General features: G+C 43.4%; 1 protein-coding gene across 3 annotated transcripts in view; it reads right to left on the bottom strand.

Annotated features, from left to right (window-relative positions):
• Positions 1-14,222: 14,222 nt before the first annotated feature.
• LOC132377640 (zinc finger protein 226-like) overlaps positions 14,223-25,419 on the bottom strand; it is a 38,073-nt gene continuing 26,876 nt past the window's right edge. For 2 of the 3 annotated variants that reach the window (XM_059943826.1, XM_059943827.1), the window contains exon 2: positions 14,223-16,888. In XM_059943826.1, coding sequence (XP_059799809.1) covers positions 14,464-15,903 — 1,440 coding nt within the window. In that variant the 5' untranslated portion in view covers positions 15,904-16,888 and the 3' untranslated portion in view covers positions 14,223-14,463. Of the gene's footprint in view, positions 16,889-20,468; positions 20,919-25,419 lie in introns of those variants that run through there. The other variant, XM_059943828.1, reaches the window with a different exon arrangement.

The raw sequence follows: 25,419 nt of genomic DNA, 5'->3' as shown, positions 1-25,419 counted from the left end.
CAGCCTCTAGCCTCAAGACCCCAAGTCCCTAGCCAAGCCTTGTCACATCCTCGTCTGGGTTTGGGGGTCCGAGCCCGAGGCAAGACCCAGGTTCTGGGTCCTTGTCCAGTCTCGGGCTTGAAGTCCACACCAGGCTCCTTGTTCCCAGTCCCTTGTCCTGGTCCTGCTTCCCCTGCCTAGACTGCATCCCATCCCGTCCTTGGGTTCCATCTTGTCCTGTTTCCGGGAATCCAGTGTCTGTGTCCTGCAGCTGGGTCCTGATTCAACACCCAACTTATGACATCAAGTCCCTCTCAAAAGCAAAGATGGTTCAACCATCCTGAAGAGCAATGTTGACATCAATTCTAGATGGAGGGAGCACTTTGAAGATCTTCTAAATCAAGCCGTCTCATTTGACAGGAATGTGATTAACAACATTCCAAAACAGCCCGTTGATGACTCCCTAAGCAAAATACCAACACTTGAAGAAGCCAAGGAAGCCGTTAAAACCTTGAAAAACAACAAGGCCACTGGACTCCATGGAATACCAGCTGAGGTCCACAAAATTGGAGGTAACCTGCTTCATTATCAACTGCATCAACTTCTCATCAAGATCTGGATAAATGAAGATGTGCCAGCAGACTTTAGAGACTCAACAATCGTTACCATCTACAAAAGGAAAGGCGATCGATCCGAATGCGGAAACTATCATGGAATTTCGCTGTTAGCAACAGCAGGAAAGATCCTCACCTGCATCATGAACAAGCAGCTCAAGCCTTTAGCTGAAAAGATCCTTCCGGAGACACAAGCTGGTTTTAGACCATCACGTGGAGCAATCAACATGATCTTCACAATGCGACAACTACAAGAAAAATGTCGTGACACTCATTGACCTCACCAAAGCCTTTGACTCGGTATCAAGGGAACTCCTAGGGGATGTCCAATCTACCTGTGGATGCCCTGAAAAGTACATTCGAATCCTGAGACTCCTCCACGATGGCATGCTTGCCACAGTCATAGTCAGCAATAGTAACTGTGAGCCTTTTCAAGTTAGATCAGGAGTAAAACAGGGATGCGTGATTGCCCCAACTTTGTTCACCATCTTCATTGCGACAATCATCCACATTATCAAGGACGACCTACCCCCAGGAATCAAAATTGTCTACAGAACAGATGGCAGACTTTTCAATCTTGCCCATCTCAAGTCCAAAAACAAGACATCCACAAGTTCCCTCATCGAGTTCCAATACGCAGATGACAACAGTGTTGCAGCTCTTTCAGAAAACCACCTACAACAGATTCTGACTGCCTTCAACTGTGCATACATGAAACTTGGACTTACCATCAATTCCAAGAAGACTCAGATCATCTACCAACTGTCACCAACTGAGACAAATCGGATTGAACCATCAATTCAACCTGGCGAAATAACCCTGGAAAACGTGGACCACTTTCCGTACCTTGGAAGTCACCTCTCCTCCAAAGTCAACCTTAATGATGAGATTCAACGTTGTCTTAAATGCGCTGGAACAGCTTTTGGATGTCTCCGAACAAGAGTCTTTCAAGATCATGACATCTGAACAGACACCAAAATGTTAGTGTACAAAGCAGTGGTAATCCCAACACTCCTGTATGCATCAGAAACCTGGACAACATACCGACGACATCTGAAAGCACTTGAAAAGTTCCATCAACGCTGTCTTCAAAACATCTTAACTATCAGCTGGGAAGATAGAAGAACCAACGTCAGCGTGCTAAATGAAGCAAAAACAACAAAGCTTTGAAGCCTACGTCATCAAGAACCAACTAAGATGGAGCAGCCATGTTGTTTGGATGAAAGACGAATGTCTGCCGAAACAGATTTTCTACTCCCAGCTTAAAGAAGGCAAATGTAAAAATGGCAGACAACAGAAGAGATTCAAAGACATCTTAAAAACCAACATGAAGAAATGTAATATCGACATCAACAATTGAGAAACCAATGCCAAGGACAGGAAACTCTGGCAAGCCATCATCTGAGAAGGAACAGCAACTTTCAAAGCCAACAGATGTGCAGAATTAGAAGAAAAGAGAAGAAAATGTAAAGAGAGGCAGCAACAACCAAAGCCCGATCTGCCATCTGGAACTACCTGTACCGAATGCGGAAGAACTTTCAAAGCCAAGATTGGACTCATAAGCCACTTGAAAGCCCATAAATGGATCAACAGAATGAAGACCATCATCCTCAACCTCGAGGGATAGCCACGACGATGACGACGCTTCCCCTCTGCCATCTGATTTCTGTATGGACATTGAAAACTACCTCACAACTTAAAAAAAATTCTGTTTTTGCATTACTTATATAATTTAGCTATTTAATATACTGTACATATATACCTGTACTTACTGCAGTTCAGTTTTTTATATTTTTATTGTACTGCTGCTGCAAAGTTAACAAATGTCAATGCATGTGCTAATGTTATTAACCTGATTTTGATTCTGGCTACAGCTTACACAAAGTTCAAAGTACATTTATTGTGTGTGTGTGTGTGAGATCATATACAACCCTGAGATTCATTTTCTTGTGGGCATTAAGAGTAGATACTAGAAATACAGCAGAATCAGTGGAAAACTGTTCCAATAGGATGCACAATAACTGATGTGCAAAAGACAACATACGGTACAAATACAAAATAAGAAAAATACAGAATAATAATAAATAAATAAACAATAAATATAGAGAAAATGAGTTGTAGATTCCTTGAAAGTGAGTCCATAGGTTGTGGGATCTGCACAGTAATGGTGCAAGTGAAGATGAGTGAAATTATCACCTTTGGTTAAAGAGCCTGATGGTTGTGGGTTAGTAACAGTTCCCGAACCTGGTGGTGTGAGTCCTGATGCTCTTGTGCCTTTTTCCTGATGGCAGCAGCAAAAAGAGAGCATGACCTGAATGGTAGGGTTCTCTAATGATAGATGTTGCTTTCCTGTGAAAGTGCTCTGTGTAGATGTTCTCAATGGGGAGAGAGCTTCCCTAAGATGGAGTTGGCCATATCCACTACTTTTTTTGGTCTTTTCCATTCAAGGGCATTGGTGTTGCTGTTTCCATACCAGAATGTCCACATACTTCCATTTTTCTTACATTTATGACCCAATATAAATGCCTCTTAAAAGTTGCTAATGTTTCTGCCTCTACTAACACCCCAGTCAGTGTATTCCAGGCACCCACCATTCTCTGTGTAAAAAAAAACGTGCCTTTCACATCTACTTGGAAATTAACCCCTTTCACCTTAAATGCATGCCCTCTGGTATTAGACATTTCAACCCTGGGAAAAATATATAGTCTATCTACTGTATCAGAGTCTCTCAAAATTTTATTACCCTCTATCAGATCTCCTCTCAGCCTCTGCCACTCCAGAGAAAGTAACCCAAGTTTGTCCAGCCTTTCATTATACACATGCCCTCTAACTAGACAAATCCTGGTAAACTTCTTCTGCACCCTTTCCAAAGCCTCGACATCCTTCCCATAATGGGGCAACCAGAACTGTATGCAATGTTTCAGATGCGACTTAACTGGAGTTTTATAAAGCTGCAACATAACTTCCTGACTTTTGAGCTCAGTGCCTCAACTAATAGAGGCAAGCTTGCCATATGCCTTCTTAACCACCCTATCAACTTATGTAGCCACTTTCAGGAAGCTATGAACTTGGACCACAAGTTCCCTCAACAACATTGTTAAGGGTTTCACCTTTTACCTTTGATCTACCAGGGTGTAACACTTCACATTTGGCTGGGTTAAACTCCATCTGTCATTTCTCCACCCATCTCTGCAATGGACCTATATCTCATTTTATTCTTTGCTAGTCATCTACACTATCCACAAAACTACAAATCTTCATATCACGTGCAAACCTACTAACACAACAAGTCTGCAAAGACACCAAGATTGGTGGTGTAGTGGACAGCAAGGAAAGCTGTCATAGTTTACAGAAGGAAAAGGACCAGCTGGAAGAATGGGCTGAAAATAGGCAGATGGAATTTAATGCAGTAAAGTGTGAAGTGTTGCAGTTTGGGAGGACAAACCTGTCTAGGACTTACACAGTGAGTCATAGGGCAATGAGGAGTGTGGTAAAACAGAGAGCTGTGACATTAGATTGTTAATTCCTTGAAACTGGAGTCACAGATAGAGAGCTTCGTAAAGAGAGCTTATGGCACATTGGCCTTCATAAATCAAAATATTGAGTACAGAGATGGATGTTATATTGCAGTTATATAAGACATTGGTTTTGCGTAATTTGGTGTATTGAGTGCCATTCTTGACACCTAGCTACAGGATATCAATAAGATTTGAAGAGTGCAAAGAAAAATTTGAAGAATCTTTTCAGAGCTTGAGGACCTGAGTTATAGTGAAAGGCTTAGTATGTTAGGACTTTATTACCTAGAGTGTAGGGGAATTATGGTAGATTTGATAGAGGTATACAAAATTACAATGGGTATAGATAGAGAAAACATAAGCGGGCCTTTTCCACTGAGGTTAGGTGAGACTAGAAATAAATGTCATGGGTTAAGGGTAAAAGGTGAAGTGTTTAATGGGAACATGAGGGGGATCTTCTTTACTTAGACTGAAACTGTGGAATGAGTTGCCTGCGGAAGTGGTGGATATGGGTTGATTGCAAAATTTAAGAAAAATTTTGATAGGTACATGGATTGTAGAGGTATGGGGGTCTCTGGTCAATGAGACTTGTCAGATTAATAGTTCAACTAGATGGCCAAAGGACATGCTTCTGTGCGCTAGTGTTCTATGACTCTATAACTCTAGTAGGGTACCAAGGAGAATGACAGACAGAGGGATCTGGAAATGCAGGTCCATAATTCTTTGAAAGTGGCATTACTGACAGATAGGGTCAAAAAGAGAGCTTTTGGCATATTGACATTCATAAATCAAAGTACTGAGTACAGAAGTTGGGATGTTTTGTTGAAGTTGTATAAGATGTTGGTAAAGCCTAATTTGGAGTATTATGTGCAGTTCTGGTCACCTTCCTACAGGACAATTATCAATAGATTGAAAAAGTGCAGAGAAAATTTACAAGGAATTTTCCAGAATGTGAGGATCTAAGTTATAGGGAAAGTTGAATAGGCTAGGACTTTATTCCTGGAGCATAGAAGAATGAAGGAAGATTTGATGGTTATACAAAATTATGATGGGTATAGATAGCGAAAACATAAGCAAGCCTTTTTTCACTGAGGTTGTATGTGACTAGAGTTAGAGGTTTTGAGTTAAGGGTGAAAGGTGAATTGTTTAAGGGGAACATGAGGAAGAACTTCTTCACTCAAAGGATAATGAGTGCAAAATAAGCTTCAGTGGAAGTTATGGATGTGGTTTCAATTTCAACATTTAAGTCAAGTCAAGTCAAGTCACCTTTTACTGTCATTTCGACCATAACTGTTGGTACAGTACACAGTAAAAACGAGACAACTAAAAACACAAAATGCTGGCAGAGCTCAGCAGCCCAGACAGCATCTATGGAAGGAGGTAGTGACAACGTTTCGGGCCAAAACCCTTCATCAGGAGCGAAGTAACATGGGATGGTTGGGGGGCAGGTTAAGAAGTGGGGGGAGGGATAAAGTAGAGAGCTAGGAAGTGATAGGCTGAAGGGAAATGGGCTGGGGGAAGGTGGAGAACTATGGGAAATAAAAGAGAAAGTAAGGTAGGGCTGGGGGGAGATTATAGTGAAGGGGGAAAAAAGAGAGAGAAAGAGAACCAGACTGAAATAATAGATGGGGATGGGGGTAAGGGTGGGGGGGCAGGGGTATCAACAGAGGTCTGTGAGTTGGATGTTCATGCCGGCAGGTAGGAGGCTACCTAGGCGGGAGATAAGGTATTGCTCCATCGACCCACGTGTGGCCTCATCTTGACAGTAGAGGAGGCCATGGACAGACATGTTGGAGTGGGAGTGGTCTGTGGAATTTAAGTGTGTGGCCACAGGGAGGCGGCAGGTCTCCCCAATGTATAAATGGCCACATTGAGAGCACCGGATACAGTATATCACCCCAGTTAACTCGCAGGTGAAGTGGTGCCTCACCTGAAAGGACTGTCTGGGGCCTGGGATAGTGGTGAGGGAAGAAGTGTGGGGGCAGGTGTAGCACTTCTTCTGTTTGCAGGTATGAGTGCCCGGAGGGAGGTCGGTGGGGAGGGATGGGGGGAATGAAAGGACAAGGGAGTCGCGTAGGGAGGGATCCCTGCAGAAAGCCGAGAGTGGGGGGGAGGGGAAGATGTGGCTGGCGGTGGGATCACGTAGGAGGTGGCAGAAGTTATGGAGGATTGCTGTCTGGCCTGCTGAGTTCTGCCAGCATTTTGTGTTTTTATTTATTTCCAGTATCTGCATATTCACTGATGTTGCCTTTAAAAATGAGACAACGTTTTTCAGGACCATGCTACTACATGAAACAGTACAAAAACTACACTGAACTACGTAAAAACAACACAGGAAAAAAAACTACACTAGACTACAGACCTACCCAGGATCGCATAAAGTGCACAAAACAGGGCAGGCATTACAATAAATAATAAACAAGACAATAGGCTCAGTAGAGGACAGTAAATTGGTGTCAGTCCAGGCTCCGGGTATTGAGGAGCCTGAGGGCTTGGGGGAAGAAACTGTTACGTTGTCTGGTCGTGAGAATGCTTTGGTGCCTTTTCCCAGATGGCATGAGGGAGAAGAGTTTGTATGAGGGGTGCGTGGGGTCCTTCATAATACTGTTTGCTTTGTGGATGCAGTGTGTCGTGTAAATGTCTGTAATGGTGGGAAGAGAGACCCCGATGATCTTCTCAGCTGACCTCACTATCTGCTGCAGGGAAGTTTGGATAAGTATATTGATGGGAGGGGTATTGAGGGCTATGACATAGGTGCAGGTCATGGTGATTAATGGATTTAGATGGATGGCCTGTTTCTTTGCTGTAGTGCTCTCTGACTCTATGATATTGGTTGCTCTTACATTGAAACATAGAAACATAAAAAACCTACAGAGCAATACAGGCCCTTTGGTCCACACGTCCTTACCTTAGAAATGACTAGGCTTACCCATAGCCCTCTATTTTTTTAAAGCTCCATGTACCTATCCAAAAGTCTCTTAAAAGACCCTATCATATCCCACCTCCACCATCATTGCCGGCAGCCCATTCCATGCACTCACCACTCTCTGCGTAAAAAACTTACCACTGACATCTCCTCTGTACCTTCTCCCCAGCACCTTAAACCTGTGTCCTCTTGTGCCAACCATTTCAGCTCTGGAAAAAAGCCTCTGACTATCCACATGATCTATGCCTGTCATCATCTTATACACCTCTATCAGGTCACCTCTCATCCTCCTTCGCTCCAAGGAGAAAAGGCCAAATTCACACAACCTGTTTTCATAAGGCATGCTCACCAGGCAACATCCTTGTAAATCTCCTGTGCACCCTTTCTATGGCTTCCACATCCTTCCTGTAGTGAAACGGCCAGAACTGAGCACGGTACTCCAAGTGGGGTCCTAAATAGCTGCAACATTATCTCTTGGCTCTTAAACTCAATCCTGTGATTGATTAAGGTCAATGCACCACATGCCTTCTTAACCACTTCTTGAGTTCAAATGTAACCCATCCCTGTTGAACAGCTCATAGCTTCCCCAGAAGAGATCCCAATGGTCTACATAACTGACATCCTGGTCCCTACACCAACTCTTCAGCTACACACTCATATACTAAATCATGCTATTCTTACCCTCAGTGGTGTGTGGAAAAGACAGTAATCCAGTGATTACCACTCTTGAGGTCCTGCATTTCAGCTTCTGACCAAGCTCCCTTAATTCTCTCTTCAGGATCTCATCTCTTTTCCTCCCTGTGTCAATATGTACCACAACTTCTGGCTGTTCATCCTCCCCTGAAGATTGCATGGACTCGATCTAAGATGTCTCTGATCCTGGCAGCTGAGAGACAACACATCATCTGAGAGTATCATTCATGTCCACAACAGCTCCTGCCTGTTCCCCTGCTATTGAATCTCCTATCACTACTGCTCTTCTCTTCCTCCTTCCTTCTGGGCTACAGAGCCAGACTCAGTGCCAGAGAACTTGTCACTAGTGGTTTCTCCTGGTAGGTTGTTCCCTACCCAACAAGTGTTCAAAGCAATATGCTGACACCTTACAGTCCTATTGTCTTGTTTATTATTTATTGTAATGCCTGCACTGTTTTGTGCACTTTATGCAGTCCTGGGTAGGTCTGTAGTCTAGTGTAGTTTTTTACTATGTTGTTTTTTATGTAGTTCAGTCTAGTTTTTGTATTATGTCATGTAACACCATGGTCCCAAAAAAATGTTCTCTCATTTTTACTATATACTGTACCAGCAGTTTGATGCACCATCAATAACTCACTCTGAGACGTAAGGCGAGATATCAGCTTTTATTGACTGGAAGAAGGAACCAGAAGTGAGTGACCATCATACTACGTCCTGGAGACTGAGGCCGAGCATCAGGCCTCAGATCGCCTTTATACAGGGGCCTGTGGGAGGAGCCACAGGAGCAGTCAGCAGGGGGCGTGTCCAGACAGGCCACGTAGTTCACCACACAGTTACGGTCGAAATGACAATAAAAGTGACTTGACGACTTGACTTAAATTGAGAGGGAAGGTCACTGTCATTGCAGCAGGACACCACCAGAAGGGAATGTTGTCCACAGGGGCAGGACATCACAAATGACATGATTTGTCATTGCGCCGAAACACCATCAGGTGGGAGTGTTGTCCATTGGGGAATCGGTCATTGCTGCAGGGTCCACTAGGTGGGAGTAAACGCGAGAAATTCTGCAGATAGACTCAAAATGTTGGAGGAGCTCAACAGGGTGGGCTGCTGATGAAGGATCTCGGCCTGAAATGTTGTCTATATTCTTTTCCATAGATGCTTAAATTTCCAGCATCTGCAGATTTTCCCTTGTTTGAAATTCTGCAGATGCTGGAAATCCAAAGCTACGCACTCAAAGTGTTGGAGAAACTCAGCATCCACGGAAATGAACAAACTGACGACGTTTCGGGCAAAAAGCCTTCTCTAGAAGGCAGGATGCCATGCAGGGGTGTGTGTTGCCCAGAAGGGACCCGTTATTGCAGCTAAATTCCACCAGGTGGGGAGTGTTTGTCTTTGGCTCACCTGGGGCTGATCTGGCTGCAAGTATCATATCGATGACCTGGCCAAGCACCCAGCACGGCGTCGGAAGAGATATATCACGGAGAGACAAATGTTTTGGATGATAGCCTTCCCTGCCTATGAAACAGCCAGATTTGCCCAGGTGCATGGTATCCGTGGCGCCTGCACTGGAGACATTAGCCAAGAGCTGATGAAGGACGTGCTGACTGAATTGTCAGCAGAAATGCGAGCAGCTAGTATAGTCGTCGGCATTTGGATTATCCGCTTGCAGAGAAAAGGGGGACCTGAATTAAATACCGGAAGGGAGTTGGTGGCCCTCTGGAACGCCGGCAGGTTGACGGACTACTGTAGCGCATTAGACTGCTGCTATCGCCATTTTGCTTCTAAGTAGATTTGCGATGAGTTTGTAATATGATGGGGCATCTGCTGGGATTTTATTAAAGCCTGTGGGCCGAAGGTAATGGGGTTGCGACATTTGAGGGTACAATGTATTGTAAAGTATTCATTTTTGTGATTGGGACCATGAAAATGCAATACGACTACGGGAATACAACCGTGAGATTGAAATATGATTGTGGGAATAAAACCGTGAGATTGCAATATGATTGTGGGAATACAACCGTGAGATTGCAATATGATTGTGGGAATAAAACCGTGAGATTGCAATATGATTGTGGGAATAAAACCGTGAGATTGCAATATGATTGGGGGAATAGAACCGTGAGAACATGAAGATGACTTGAATACAGGGGTTGGAATTGTGAAGTAAGGTGACAAATGACAATTTGTTCTACTTAAGTGGTTTGAACTGGTGTTATGCATTACTGTATAATGCTACTACATTACTTACTGTAGCATTTCATACTTCTTTAGTCGTAGGGTGGTGAATTTGTGGAATTTGCTACCATGGGCAACTGTGAAAGCCAGGTCGTAGGGTGTATTGAAGGCACAGATTGGTAGGTTCTTGATTGGACATGGCATCAAAGGTTACATAGAGAAGACCAGAGTGTGGGGCTGAGAAGGGGGAAACAGGATCAACTATTATTGAATGGCAGAGCAGACTCTATGAGCCAAATAGCCTAATTCTGCTCCTATGTCCTATGGTCTTATATCCAGGACCAATCAAGAATCTATTAACCTCTTTCTTAAATATACATAAAGTCTTGGTCTCCACAGTTACATGTGGCAAAGAATTTCACAGATTCACCACTCTCTGGCTAAAGAATTTCCTCATCATCTCTGTTCTAAAAGGATGCCCCTCTATTCTGAGGCCATGTCCTCTGGTCTTAAACTCTCCCACTGTAGGAAACATCCACTCCACGTCCACTCTATCAAGACCTTTCACCATTCGATAGGTTTTAGTGAGGTCACCTCTCATTCATCTGTATTCTAGTGAATACAGGCCCAGAGCCATCAAATGCTCTTCATATGACAAGGCATTCAATCCTGGAATCATTTTCATGAATCTCCTTTGAACGCTCTCCAATTTCAGCACATCCCTTCTATGATAAGGGGCTCAGAACTGCTCACAATACTCCAAGTGAGGTCTCACCAGTGGTTTATAAAGTCTCAAAAGTACATACTTGCTTTTACATTCTTGTCCTCTTGAAATCAATGCCAATATTTAATTTACCTTCCTCTCCTGGACATTAACCTTTAGGGAATTCTGCACAAGGATTCCCAAGTACCTTTGTACCTCAGCTTATTGAACTTTCTCTCCATTTATAAAATAGTCAACCCTTTTTCTTCTACCAGACTGCATGGCCATACACTTCCTGACTATTCACTTCCATACACTATTCCACCTGTCATTTCTCTGCCCATTCTCCTAATCTATCTAAGTTGTTATGTAGCCTCTGTACTTCCTTGAAACTACTTGCCTTTCCACCTGTATTCATATTGCAACAAAATCATCAATTCCATCATCCAAATTATTAACATATAACGTGAATTGTCCCAACACAGACCCCTTTGGAACACCACTAGTCACTGGTAGCCAAACAGAAAAGGCTCCCTTTATTCCCATCCTTTGCCTCCTGCCAATCAGCCACTTCTTTATCCATGCATGAATCTTTCCTGTAATATCATGGGTTCATAGTTTCTTAAGCTCATGTATGGCACTTTGTCAAAGGCTTTCTGAAAATCCAAGTAAACATCAACCAATTTCCCTTTGTCTATCCTGCTTGTTATTTCTTCAAAGAATTCCAACAGATTTGTCAGGCGAGATTTTCCCTTGAGGAAACCATGCGGACTGCAGCTTATTTTATCATCTGCCTCCAAGCAACCTGAGACTACATTCTTTTTAATTGACTCCAACATCTTTCCAACCACTGAAGTCAGACAAACTGAACTATAGTTTCCTTCCTGCTGCCTCTCTCCTTTCTTGAAGATTGGAGTGACATCCACAATTTTCTAGTCTTCCAAACCTTTCCAGATCTAGTGATTCTTGAAAGATCATCACTAATACCTCCACAATCTCTTCAGCAAACCTCTTTCAGAACGTTGGGATGTACACCACCTGGACCAGGTGTACCTTCAGACTTTTCAGTTTCCCAAGAACTTCACACATTTCATGACCACTGACACCTAGAATCTCCACCATACTGTTAGTGTCTTCCACAATGAAGACTGATGTAAAATACTTATTCAGTTCATCCACCATATAACTGTCCTCTATTACTTCCTCTCCAGCATGTTTCTAGCAGTCTGATATCCACTCTTCCCTCTCTTTTATACTTTCTGTACGTAAAGAAACTTTTGGTATCCTCTTTAATATTATTGACTAGCTTATCTGCATATTGCATCTTTTTAGTTTACTTCCATTGGTTCTTAAAATTTTCCCAATTCTCTAAATTCCTACTAATTTCTGCTCTATTATATGCCCTCTCTTTGGCTTTAATGCTGGCTTTGACTTCTCTAGTTAGCCACGGTTGTCATCTTTAGAATACTTTTTGCTCTTTGGGATGTATATGTCCTGTGCCTTCCATATTGCTTCCAGAAATTCCAGCCATTGCTGTCCTGCTGTCATCCCTGCCAACATTATTTTTTAATTAATTCTGGCCAGCTCCTCTCTCATGCCTATATAATTCTCTATACTCAATTGTACTACCGACTTTAGCTTCTCCTTCGTAAATCTCAAGGTGAATCCAATCACATTATGATCATTGCCCCTAAAGGTTGCTTTACCCTAAGCTCTCTAATCAATTGTGCAATTTCATTGCACAACACCTGGTGCAGAATGGCTGAACTACAAGCTACTCTCATAAGCGATCTCATAGGCACTCTAGGAATTCCCTCTCCAGCACCATCCTGATTTTCCTAATCTACTTGACTATTGTAACATTGCACTTTTGCCATGTATCTTCTTTCTCCCGTTGTAGTTGGTAGGCCACATCCTTATTACTGTTGCCAGGTCTATATACAACTTCCATTAGGGTCTTTTTACACTTACAGTTCCTTAGCTCTGACCACAATGATTCAACACTTTCTGGCCCTCTGTCAGCTCTAATTATTTAATTTCATATTTAACCAAAAGAGCAACACCACCCTCTCTGCCTTCCTGCCTGTCCTTTTAATACAATGTGTATCCTTGGACATTAAGCTCCCAGATATAACTTTCTTTCAGCCATGATTCAGTAATGCCTACAACATCATTCCTGCCAAGCTGCATAAGGGCTGCAACTTTATCTATCTTATTTCATATACTGCATACATTCAATTATAACACCTCCAGTCCTGTACTCACCCTTCTTGATTTTGTCCACCTTTTATGTTGCAAATTATCCTCTGAGCTGTAATGTTACCCTATTAACAGCCTCTCTTCACTACATATTACCTGTTTGTAAACCAGTTACCTCATCTTCAGCAATATTGTATAGCTGAATGATTTCTCCTTGCTATGAACTTCATTGTGCATCATCAGGTCAGGTAAGGTAGTGAATCCCTCCCACACTTCAAGCAGTTGAGCATCTGATCTCTAGTGATCATTTAATTCACTGAAGGTTGGACTCAATTCTTTCTTTTAGGCCTTGACCTCAACTACTCTCATTAGATACTGAAGAATGGATGGACATCAGCTGGCTCTGGACATCGTATCTGATCTCAATGTTGCACTTCAATTGGTAGAAAATCGCATATCTACTTATCTGAAAGATGCATCAAGTTCTTCAAGTGCGATAAACTTAGAACTATATTTTTCGTACAAGTCCAGTGCAGCCATTTCCAGAGTCTTTTGTCCACTGAACACATGCATGCCTTTCAGCCCAACTTTGGACTGACAGCACCTGCGCACTTGATCTGCAGTGATAATACATCCTGAAGTTTAGAGATTTCTGGATTAGAACAGTGCCACTGAAAGCAATTAGTACAAGCATTGTCTCCCCCTGCCAAATGGTAGCATCCAACCAATATTTTTATGATAACTCAGTAGCTAATTTAACACAGTAAACTCCCACAAACAATTTACTCAATGACACCAGGCATTGTCAAAGTGAATGTAATTTTTTTCTGTTAATCAGCTTCCAAATATTGCTACTATCATTCATTGTCACACCCATGCTCCGATTCCCTACTTATCATATACTCTTACTCCCATCACTCTTGAGAGCCTCAAACTCAAACTCTGCCTCAAAATCCATCTCTGGTTTCTGACCCTACTCCACTGAACATCCAAGTAACGGTTCCCCATTCTGCTTTCAGAGTTTAGAGAACAGTGCGATATTGTAACAACCCGACTGTGAGTGACACAGCCCTTTGGAAGCACTGAAAATAATCCATAACATTTAAATGAGCAGAGAATAAGAATATTAACAATCAATATTATTCTTCTTTGGTCCAGAGATTTGAGAGATGAAGAACACATCAGACACAACTGCAGAAGGCCATGCAGAAAATTCAACGGAAGGCTCTTAACCACAGAATGGCGATTGAAACCAATCACTTCAGCAAGAGTGTAAGGTGAACACGGGGATGGATTTAAAAGGATTGTTGTGGAACAGAAATATTGGCAGGGTCCAGATGGGGGGAGGGGGGGTTGACTTCCTACCGGACACCAGGTGTGTAGTGATTCACGAACTACCTGAGACAAACTTTAAGATGGAACTGATTTATTTGTCACAGATCCCGAATATTAAACACCAGTCCCATTAAAGGTGAACATCAGCACATCAGCATAAGAAACTCATCCCATGCCCAGTGACCGGGGTGCAGAATTGGGTGTGATGAGCAGCAGCAATAATTGCAGAGTTCGACACGAACAGACTTTGGAACTTGCCTTTGGATTCAGCAACCATGATGTTTAATTATATAGCATTAGCATTCTAAGTATAAAGCTTATTTAAGCTTTTTCCCCAGTGTGAACTTGATAGTGTGTCACAAGGTTGGATGACCGAGTGAATCCCTTCCCACATTTAGAACAAGAGAATGGCCTCTCCCCAGTGTGAACTCGTTGATGTAGCTTCAGTTGAAATGACCGAGGAAATCCCTTCCCACAATCTTTGCAAGTGAATGGTCTCTCCCCAGTGTGAACTGACTGGTGTGCCAGTAGGTAAGATGATCGAGTGAATCCCTTCCCACAGTCAGAGCATGTGAATGGCCTCTCCCCAGTGTGAACTCGCTGGTGTACTTTCAGTTGAGATGACTGACTGAATTCCTTCCCACAGTCTAAGCAGGAGAATGGCCTTTCCCCAGTGTGAACTGACTGATGAGCCAGTAGGTGAGATGATCGAGTGAAAGCCTTCCCACAGCGAGAGCAGATGAATGGCCTCTCCCCAGTGTGAACTCGCTGATGAGCCTTCAGTTGAGATGACTGAGTGAAACCCTTCCCGCACTCTGAGCAGGTGAATGGCATCTCCCCAGTGTGAACTGACTGGTGTGCCAGTAGGTGAGATGACCGAGTGAATCCCTTCCCACATTCAGAGCAGGTGAATGGCCTCTCCCCAGTGTGAACTCGCTGATGTACCTTCAGTTGAGATGACCAAGGAAATCCCTTTCCACAGTCTGCACAGATGAATGGCATCTCACCAGTGTGAACTGACTGGTGTGTCTGTAGGTGGGATGTGTGAGTGAATCCCTTCCCACACACAGAACACGTAAATGGTCTCTCTCCTGTGTGAACTCGATGGTGTGTCTGTAGGTGTGATGACTGAGTAAATCCCTTCCCACAATCTGAGCATTTGAATGGCCGCTCTCTAGAGTGAACCCGCTGATGTTCCTTCAGTTGTGATGACTGACGAAATGCCCTACCACAGTCTGAGCAGGTGAATGGCCTCTCCCCAGTGTGAACTCGCTGGTGTGCTTGCAGGTGGGAAGACCGAGTGAATCCTTTCCCACAGTCTGAGCAGGTGAACGGCCTCTCCCCAGTGTGAACTGACTGGTGTGCCAGTAGGTCAGATGACCGAGTGAATTCCTTCCCACAGTCTGAGCAGATGAAAGGTCTCTCCCCAGTGTGAACTCGCTGATGCAACTTCAGTTGAGATGACCGAGTAAATCCCTTCCCACAGTCTGAGCAGGTGAATGGTTTCTCCCCAGTGTGAACTAAATGGTGTGCATGTAGGTTACATAACTGAGTGAATCCCTTCCCACACACAGAACAAGTGTAAGGCCTCTCCCCAGTGTGAACCTGCTGGTGGTGTCTCTGTAGGTGGGATGACTGAGTAAATCCCTTTCCACAGTCTGAACAGGTGAACGGCCTTTCCCCAGTGTGAACTCGCTGATGTACCTTCAGTTGAAATGACCGAGGAAATTCCCTCCCACAGTCTGAACAAGAGAACCGCATTTCCACAGTGTTTACTGACTGGTGTGCCAAAAGATTTGATGACCAAGTGAATCCCCTCTGACACTGAGCAGGTGGTCTTTCTTCAGTGTGAACTGACTGCTGTGCTTGCAACTGGAATGACCAAGTGATTCCCTTCCCACAGTCTGAGCAGGTAAACGGTCTCTCCTTGGTATAAACTGACCGGTATATCTACAGGTGGAATGACTGAGTGAGTCCCTTCCCACATTCAGAGCAGATGTATGGTCTCACCCCAGTGTGAACTCACTCATGTTCTGCAGTTCAGATGACCGAGTGAATCTCTTCCACACATGGAAGAGTTGAACAGTCTGTGGGTGGGATGAGTGAGTGAATCTCTCTCCACACACAGAACAGGTGAACAGTCTCTCAGTGGTGTGAATTTCCTGATGTATCTTTAGCTTGGATGGCAGAATTAATCACTTTCCTCATTCAGAACAGGTGAACGGTCCGTCGCCCTATGTTGATGACCCCTGCTGATATATCTTCACGTTGGATGACTAAGTGGATCCCTCCCAAACACACAGTAAGTGAATGGCCTCTTTCCAGTGTGACCTCTCTGATGTGCCTAGGGGTCAGCTGAGGGAATGAATCCCTTCCCACACTGACAGCAGAAGAATGACATCTCCCTGCTATCTATGCTTTGGCAATTTATCATTCAGATGTCATTCATAGTGAATCCCTTGTACAATCAATGCAGTTGAAAAACTGATCTCCAGTTTTTCTGGTGTGCTCTCAGCACCCCGGTTCCAGTGGATTTCACTGAGTTGCAAAAAAAAGCTTCATCTTAGACACAAAGCACATTTCAAGCTGTGATGGGATACTTCTTCATCTCCAGGGATGAACAACAGATATATTGATGTTGCAAAGGAAATGTCTGATCGCTCCTTAGATAGCTGGACAGGGACAGCAAAACCAACGCGTTGTTACGTTTGAGACTCCTGTACACTAATTCTTTGTCGTTTGTAAACTGTAAAAAAATTTGCAAAAGACATCAATGGGTGAAGGACATAACAACATTTACATTTGACATCTAAGTTTCTATGCTGAGCTCTGACATCACACTGTTATTGCAAGGTTCAACCCAAGTTGGAGGAACAACTTCTCTTCATCTAACTGGGCACAATACAGTCATTCAGGCTGACCGTCAAATTCTCTGACTGTTTTTGTCTGTATCAGAAAGGGCCATTCCTGTCAGTCTTCAATTTGTGACTTAGCTCAGTTTGTCTCTCTCCATTAGTATTATTTCAAGTTCTGGTCACGTCACACGGCGCTACAGAGTTTACACGACTGAACCTGGGGACTTCCTAATTTCTTCGACCAGCTTCCCCCCAAATAACTGATGGTGGTGCACTCATTGATGACAATGCCAATGAATATGAAAGAGAGGGCAGTAGTCTTTCTCATTGGAGTGTGGCTCTTCTGTGGTTTTCAAGTTACAGATCACTTGTTACCCAGGATAAGTTTGCTAGAGCTGTTTGGGAGGGTTTAAACTAATTTGGCAGGGGGATGGGAACCAGGACGATAGGGATGAGGATGGAGAAGTTGGTTTACAAACAGAGGCAGTGTGTAGTGAGACTGTTAGCAAGGATAGGCTGATGATAGGGCAAAATTTGCAATCAATGGGATGTGTTGCAATGTAAAGGTGGATGGAATTGAAAAGGGCGATGAATACAGGACTGAAAGTGTTATATTTGAATGGATAACAGTATACAGAATAACGCCAATGAACTTGTAGCAGTTACTGATTGGCATGTATGAGGTTGAATCAGTAAGTCATGGGTGAGGAATGACAATAGCTAAGAGCTTAACATCCAAGGATACACACAGTATTGAAAAGATAGATAGGTAGACAGAAGGGGTGAGATGGCAGCTGGCAAAAAAATGAAATCAAATCCTCAGAAAGAAGTGACACAGGATGGGAAGGTGTAGAATCAAAAATGGCAAAGGTAAAAAGTCCTTGATGGGAGTTACATACATACTTTCCGAACATCAGCAAAGATGTGGGCTACAAATTACAATGGGAGATAAAAAAGCTTAGAAGCAGGAACTCCAGGATGGTAAATTTCTGGACAACTGCCCGTGCCATGTGCCATTGAGAGCAGAAACAGAAGAGGATATTAATGCGTGCTGAGAAGCTGGTGGAGGGGGCAAAGCTTCAGGTTCTTGGATCATAGGCAGGAGATATGGGGGGAGGTATAACCTGTTCAAGAGTGTCAGTTTGCACCTAAACTCAAGTGGGACCTATATTCTCGCGGGCAGGTTTGCTAGAGCTAATGGGGAGGGCCTAAACTAATTTGACAGGAGATGGGAACTGGAGTGAAGGGAATCAGGACAGGACAGATGGTAAGAAAGCAAAGATGTGGTGCAGTCAGACTTCAGGGAGGACAGGCAGATAATAGGAGAAAATTGCAGCCAGCATGGTGAGCATCAGTGCATTAGGGCAGAATCAAAAAGGGTAGTAAATGTAGTACTCAAAATGTTATATTTCAATGCATGGAATATAAGAAGTAAGGGGGATGATCTTGTTGCGCTATTACAGATTATCAGGTATGATTTATGCTTAACACTGAAACATAGTTGAAGGATGACTGTAGTTGGGAGCTGAATGTCCAAAGTTACAGGTTGTATCAGAGGGATAGGAAGGTAGGCAGAGGGCATGGCGTGGCTCTGCTGGTAGAGAATGGCATCAAATCAGTAGAAAGATGTGACACAGGATTGGAAGATGTTGAATCTTTGTGGGTTGATTTATGAAACAGCAAGGGTAAAAGGACCCTGATGGCAGTTATATACAGGCATCCCAACAATATCCGTGATGTAGACCACAGATTACTATGGGAAATAGAAAAGGTATATCAAACTGGCAATGTTATGATAGTCAAAGGAGATTTCAACATGCAGATCAATTGGGAAAATCAGGTTGGTATGGATCTCAAGAGAGCAAGTTTCTTGAATGCCTACGAGATGGCCTTTTAGAACAGTTTATTGTTGAGCCTACTAGGGGATCAGCTACACTAGATTGCATGTTATATAATGATCTGAAGGCATTTCGGGAGCTTAAGGTAAAAGAACCCTTATGAACCAGTAATCACTATATGTTTGAGTTCACCTTGAAATCTGATAGGGAGAAAGTAAAGTCTGACATAGCAGTATTTCAGTGGAGTAAAGGAAATTGTAGTACTATGAGAGAGGAGTTGGTCATAGTAAATTGGAAGGAGATGCTGGCAGGATGACTGCAGAGCAGCAATGGTGTGAGTTTCTGGGAAAAATGAGGAAGGTGCAGGTAGATGTATTCCAAAAACAAAGAAATACTCAAATGGTAAAGTAGTACAACCGTGGCTGACAAGAGAAGTCCAAGCTAATGTAAAAGCAAAAGAGAGGGCATACAACAAGGCAAGAATTAGTGGGAAGACAGAGGATTGGGAAGTTTTAAAACCCTACAAAGAGCAACTAAAAGAATCATCAGGAGGGAAAAGATGAAACATAAAAGCAAGCTAGTAAACAATAACTAAGTGGAGAGTAAGAGCTTTTTCAAGTATGTAAAAAATAAAAAAGAGATGAGAGTGGATATAGGACTGCTAGAAAATGAGGCCAGAGAAATAATAATGGGGAACAAGGAGATGACAGATGAACTAAATAAGTATTTGGATCAGTCTTCACTGTGGAAGACATTAGCAGTGTGCCAGATATTGAAGGTTGTGAGGGAAGAGAAGTGAGTGCAGTTACTATTACAAGGGAGAAGGTGCTCAAAAAGCTGAAAGACATAAGGGTACATAAGTTGCCCAGACCAGATTAACTGCACCCTAGGGTTCTGAAAGAAATAGCAGTAGAAATTGTGGAGGATTTAGAAATGATCTTTCAAAAATAATTGGACTCTGGAATGGTGCCAGAGGACTGTAAAATTGCAAATGTCACTCCACTCTTCAAGAAAGGAGGAAGGCAGCAGAAGATAAATTATAGACCAGTCACCCTGGCCTCAGTGGTTGGGAAGATGTTGAAGCTAATTGTTAAAGGTCAGGTTATGGAGTACTTGGTAACACAAGACAAGGTAGGACAAAGTCAGCATGACTTCCCTAAGGGAAAATCTTGGCTGATTTCTGGTTGGCTACCAGTGACTAGTAGTGCTCTGTAGGGGTCAGTGTTGGGACGCTTCTTTTTATGCTATGTACCATTGACTTAGATGGCTTTGTTGCCAAGTTTGCAGATGATACGAAGGTTGGTGGAGGGGCAGGTAGTGTTTAGGAAACAGGTAGGATGCAGAAAGACTTAGATTCAGAGAATGAGCAAGAAAATGGCAAATGAAATACAATGTTGGAAAATGTATGGTCATGCACTCTGGTAGTAGAAATAAATGTACAGACTATTTTCTAAACAATGAGAATATCCAAAAACTGAGATGCAAAGGGACTTAGTAGTCTTTGTGCAGAACACCTGAAGGTTAACTTGCAGGCAGAGTTAGTGGTGAGGAAAGAAAATGCAACATTAGCGTTCATTTCAAGAGGTCTAGAGATGTGATGCTGAAGCTTCATAAGGCACTGGTGAGGCCTCACCTTCAGTATTGTGAATAGTTTTGACTCCTCATCTGGCATTGGAAAGGGTTCAAAGGAGGTTCACAAGGATGATTCTGGGAATGAAAAGGTTATCATATGAGGAACGCTTGATATCTCTGGGTCTGTACATGTTGGAATTTATAAGGATGAGTGGGGATCACTTTGAAATCTTTTAAATGTTGAAAGGCCTAGAGATGGTAAGTGTGGCAAGGATGTTTCCTATGGAGGAAGAGTACAGAACAAGAGGGCAGAGCCTCAGGATAGAGGAGCATCTATTTAAAACAGAAATGCAGTGAAATTTCTTTAGCCAGAAGGTGGTGAATTTGTGGAATTTATTACCTCAGGTAGCTGCGGATGCCAGGTTGTTAGGTCCATTCAAGACAGAACTTGATAGGTTCTTGATTGGACATTGCGTGAAAGGTTATGGGGAGAAGGCCTGAGAGTGGCATTTAGGATGGAAAAAAGGATCTCCATAATCGCATGGTGGAACAGACTCGATGGGCTAAATGGACTAATTCTGCTCCAGTGTCTCTGTTTCGGGTGTCAGATGTTGGATTTCCGGGAGACTACCAGCCTCTCCCAATGGCCACATCTACACCAGGTGCATCGAGATGCAGTTCCTTAAGAGACCATGATGAGGAACTGGAGCTGCAGTTTGGCTTAGAAACATAGAATAACTACAGAACAACACAGGCCCTTCGGCCCTCAATGCTGTGCTGAACATGTCTTAGTTAGAAATTTCCTAAGGTTGAGATGTTAAAGGGTTAAAAGGTTGGGAAATGATTTTCGGACTCTTGTAAAACAGGTTAAATTGCTGCAGATTTCTGTTTGTTCTATTCTGAGTAATCTGCCTGTGCTGCTTTTCAGACTGACAACCTTGCACACTATGTTTTGTGGATTGAGTTCTGCTTATCTGTCACACACCTCCTGCTATATGGTTTTCCAAGAATTGAGCAAAGCGCTCTTTGTCTTGTAAGCTATTTCTATAAATTGTAACACGTCTAAGTTAGACAAAGGTTCGATACAAACCCACAATCCTTGTCTCACCTGCAGGTGTCAGGATGTGGTAATCTAATTATAATTTGTCTCCAAATATGCGGAACGATGGTTGTAAAATGAGGAATTATCTCATTGCGCACATGGTCCTGGTTATCTGAACTTGACTGCCTTTTAAGGCGATTCTGCCCCAAAATACCACTGTTGCTGGGCATGTGACTATGGGGGTAGCTAAAAAATTGTTTCCTGCATATGTGACAAAAACGGTAAAAACTCTGAATTGTGCTTTGAGAGAGACCTCTGGTATGGGCCCCCTGTGTGTGCCTAAGGACGGCTCTCCCTAGTAGCGAGCTACTAATAAAAGCTGTTGCTTTATCCTTCTTAGTACTGTGTGTTCTTGCATCGGGTAACGGGTAATAATTAGAAGTAAATTTTAACAATTTGCTGAGCCAGCCAGGAGTCCAAAACGAGGTATCCCTGTGAGACGGTGTCAGCAATCGGCTCCGTGGCAATGACCTGAGATGGATGGGCCCATAAGGTAAGATTTACCTTGATCTCTCATTAATTGTCCACCTTGACGACCCCTTCGTCTGGTGAGAAATCCTCTGACAGACTCCTGAAGAACCATTAAGATTATCCGAGTACTACTGTAAGAACGGTGGGCTTGAGGATGCACCTTGGTATAAGAAGAGTGGGCTTGAGGATTCGCCCTGGTGTAAGAAGAATGGGCTTGAGGATTCACCCTGGTGTAAGAAGAGTTAGAGGATCCACTCTGGTATAAATATGTTTTGTAGAAAGCTTACAATAATTTGCCTGTCTCATACACCCTGCCTTAGACTGATTGTTAAGAGGGGAAATCCCCCACATGAAGGTCAGGACCCTGAAGTGGGTGCAGAGAGATATGGCACTAAATTAGTGGATTACAGGAAAATGGGTCAGACCCTTGATAAGTCAGGACCGGACACCCCCTTGTTCAAAATTTGTAAGGAGAATCCCAGGGATGAGAATGATTTCCATAAGTTATCTGCCTCATTAAATAAGAAACTGGGAAATGGAATGTGGCCATTGGGGGGGGGGGGGGACCTGGGATGTGGAAACAGAAGAGGCAATGTGGAAATGAAAATCAGGGGAAAAATTGAAAATTTTAATGTAAACAAGGAGAAAAATGGCCGAGGAATTAACCAATAAGTCTAGACAAAGTAGTTGGGAACGCAATGCACGTAGAAGGGGGATTCGCCTATGTGACAAGGAAAGCAAACCCAAGCCATGGGAAGTGTTGAAGTATCAGTGTAAAGACCATGATAAAGGACAGAAAAGGAGGGAGAAATCAGGAGAAGGAACTGGACAGGGACATGAGGGTGCTAATTACCAGGGTAAAATGGAGGTACCTCTGGACATGTCTGGATTACCCATGTTGTTCCAAAATGAGACTGATGATACAGATGAAACTGAGGAAGATTGGCTAGTGCGCCCCACGGCCCAAGCTTACCCTCTACTCCCTCAGTCACAAGCATCCCAACCACCACTTCCATACTCACCTCAGAGATCTAATGAACAGGAGCAGGGACAGGGGCCGGAGCAATTTAGTGACCCGATAGCAGCCAGAACTAGAAGCCAAACTAAGCAGCAGTCAAAGGAAAAACCCTTCTGGCTGTCAGTACCTAAAACCCATGCCCGAAAGAGAAACTGCTTGGTAGGGGACGGCCCCTTAATTGACCCAGATGAGGCGTATGATGATGATGACCCCTTTGGACCTGCGGCCCTGGATGCAAGCACTTCACATTTGCTCCCGACCTGAATTGTCCCCAGTCCCCATGGGAATGCCAATGAAACCACTCTGCAAGTTTATACCCCTTGGAAACCTCATGAAATGTGCACGATTATGAGCAAGGCACCTAACTGCAAGATGAATCCTGACGATTTTATAGACTATATAATAGGTACCATTCAAATGTCAGCTATGCTATTGTGAATGACTCGGCTGTGGTTGAGTCAGCATCCTTACAACCTCCTGTTTCAGCACAAAAGGCAGAACTGTTTGCTTTGACGAGAGCCTGTATATTGGCCAAGAATAAAGTGGCCAATATTTTTACTGACTCCCGTTACGCTTTTGGGGGGGGGGGGGGCTCATGACTTCAGCCAACTGTGGGCCCACCGGAGATTCCTCACTTTCACAGGAACCCCTATTCAGAAAGCTTTGTACGTAAAGAACCTCCTCAGTGCCATCCTCCCAAAACAATCAGCTATCATTAAGTGCTCAGCGCATCTCTCCAACACTATAGTCACCCAAGGTAATAATAGGGCAGACAGGGAAGCCAAATTAGCAGCACAGACTGCCATTTATATTGACTCCATGCCAGAGAAATTGGCCTTGGCCTGCAGTCCGACCACAACAACAAAAGGTCTTCCAGGCATGGACACTATACAATAACTACAGGGGGACGCCCTGATTCAGAAAAACTAATCTGGAAGAAGCATGGGTGTTCGCACTCTGCATCCGAGGGCCTCTGGCTCACTTCAGTTGGCCAAGTATGTATACCTGATGCATTGTTACCAATGCTTATTGATTGCCTGCATACTGATACACACCTTGGGAAGGAGTGAATGAGTAACATTTTATTACACACCTGGTGGCACCCTAGATTGGAAGAGGTGGCACAAGAGAAAATAGGATCATGTCTGATATGCCAACAATCGAACGTGGGAAAAGGAGTAAAACGTGCCCCAGGAAAAACCCCCTTGCCAAATGGTCCTTTTGAATGCACTCAGCTTGATTTTATCGAACTACCACATGTACACTGTTATAAGTATTGTTTAGTGATTGTAGATGTGTTTCGTAGATGGATTGAAGCCTTTCTGACCACGGTGGTAAGGTTGTTACAGATATTATACCAAGATTCGGGGTACCCAGACAAATAAGTTTGGACAATGGTCCTCATTTTGTGAGAAAAATAAATAAAGAGCTATGTGAGGTGCTGCACATTGAACAACAGTTCCACTGTGTCTATCAACCAAAGGCTGCAGGAGTAGTGGAATGGGCTTACGGCACCCTGAAAAATAAGCTGGCTAAGTTAATGTCTGAAACCGGACTGAACTGGCTGAAGGTCCTTCCATTAACTTTGTATCATATGAGGATTACTCCCCATTCCACTACTGGAGTATCAGCAGCTGAAATTGTTTATGGACACTCCGGAAGGACTCCATGGGATGCTAACATTCAGCTTCCCACACAAGTTGACCTTAATGTTATGGGGGATGAATTGCAAAAGTATTTCAGGCAGTTAACATCCTCTCTAAAGTTTCTTCATTCTCAGGTGCAAGAGGCATTTAAGCCACAGGAAAAACCAGAGGCAGAGTGGCCAGATTTGAAAATTGGAGATTTGGTACTGATAAGGGATTAGGAGCACCCCAAGCTTGGACCCTGGTGGAAAGGACCTTTTCTCCTTCTCCAAACGCCCACATCAGTAAAAGTACAAGGTCACAACCGTAGGATTCAACTGAGCGATTGTAAATAATCGTCACCAGACGAAAACTGATTGTTGTTGGACTTGGACTCTATGTTTGTATTAACAGATACTTTAGAAAGTAATCTCTTTTATGAAATGCATATGCGATTATATGATAATAGAACTGTATATTACCCCTTAGCTCAATCTGCGGAGGCACTATTTGTGGCTAACCCATCTGAAAGGAGATGAGAGGATTTAGTGGAAGAGGATAGGCCAGACAGAGAGTGTAAAGGTGATAAGGGAAGGTTTACAAGAGGAAGTATGGGACGGTATGTGAAAAGTCTGAATGGTACCTCTGGGTGGACCTCTGAGAATTGGCAATCCAAGTGCTGGGGAACTCGGTCCTGGCTAAAGGCACAAATGCAATGAAATGACGATTGGGAAGAGGGACGTTGGGTCACTAACTCTAGCTGTAGGGGCACCCAAGGCTACCCTTTCTACTTCTG

Source organism: Hypanus sabinus, chromosome 19, assembly GCF_030144855.1.
Source record: "Hypanus sabinus isolate sHypSab1 chromosome 19, sHypSab1.hap1, whole genome shotgun sequence".
In the NCBI taxonomy this organism is placed as follows: Eukaryota; Metazoa; Chordata; class Chondrichthyes; order Myliobatiformes; family Dasyatidae; genus Hypanus; species Hypanus sabinus.
This window is presented reverse-complemented; position numbering and strand designations above follow the sequence as displayed.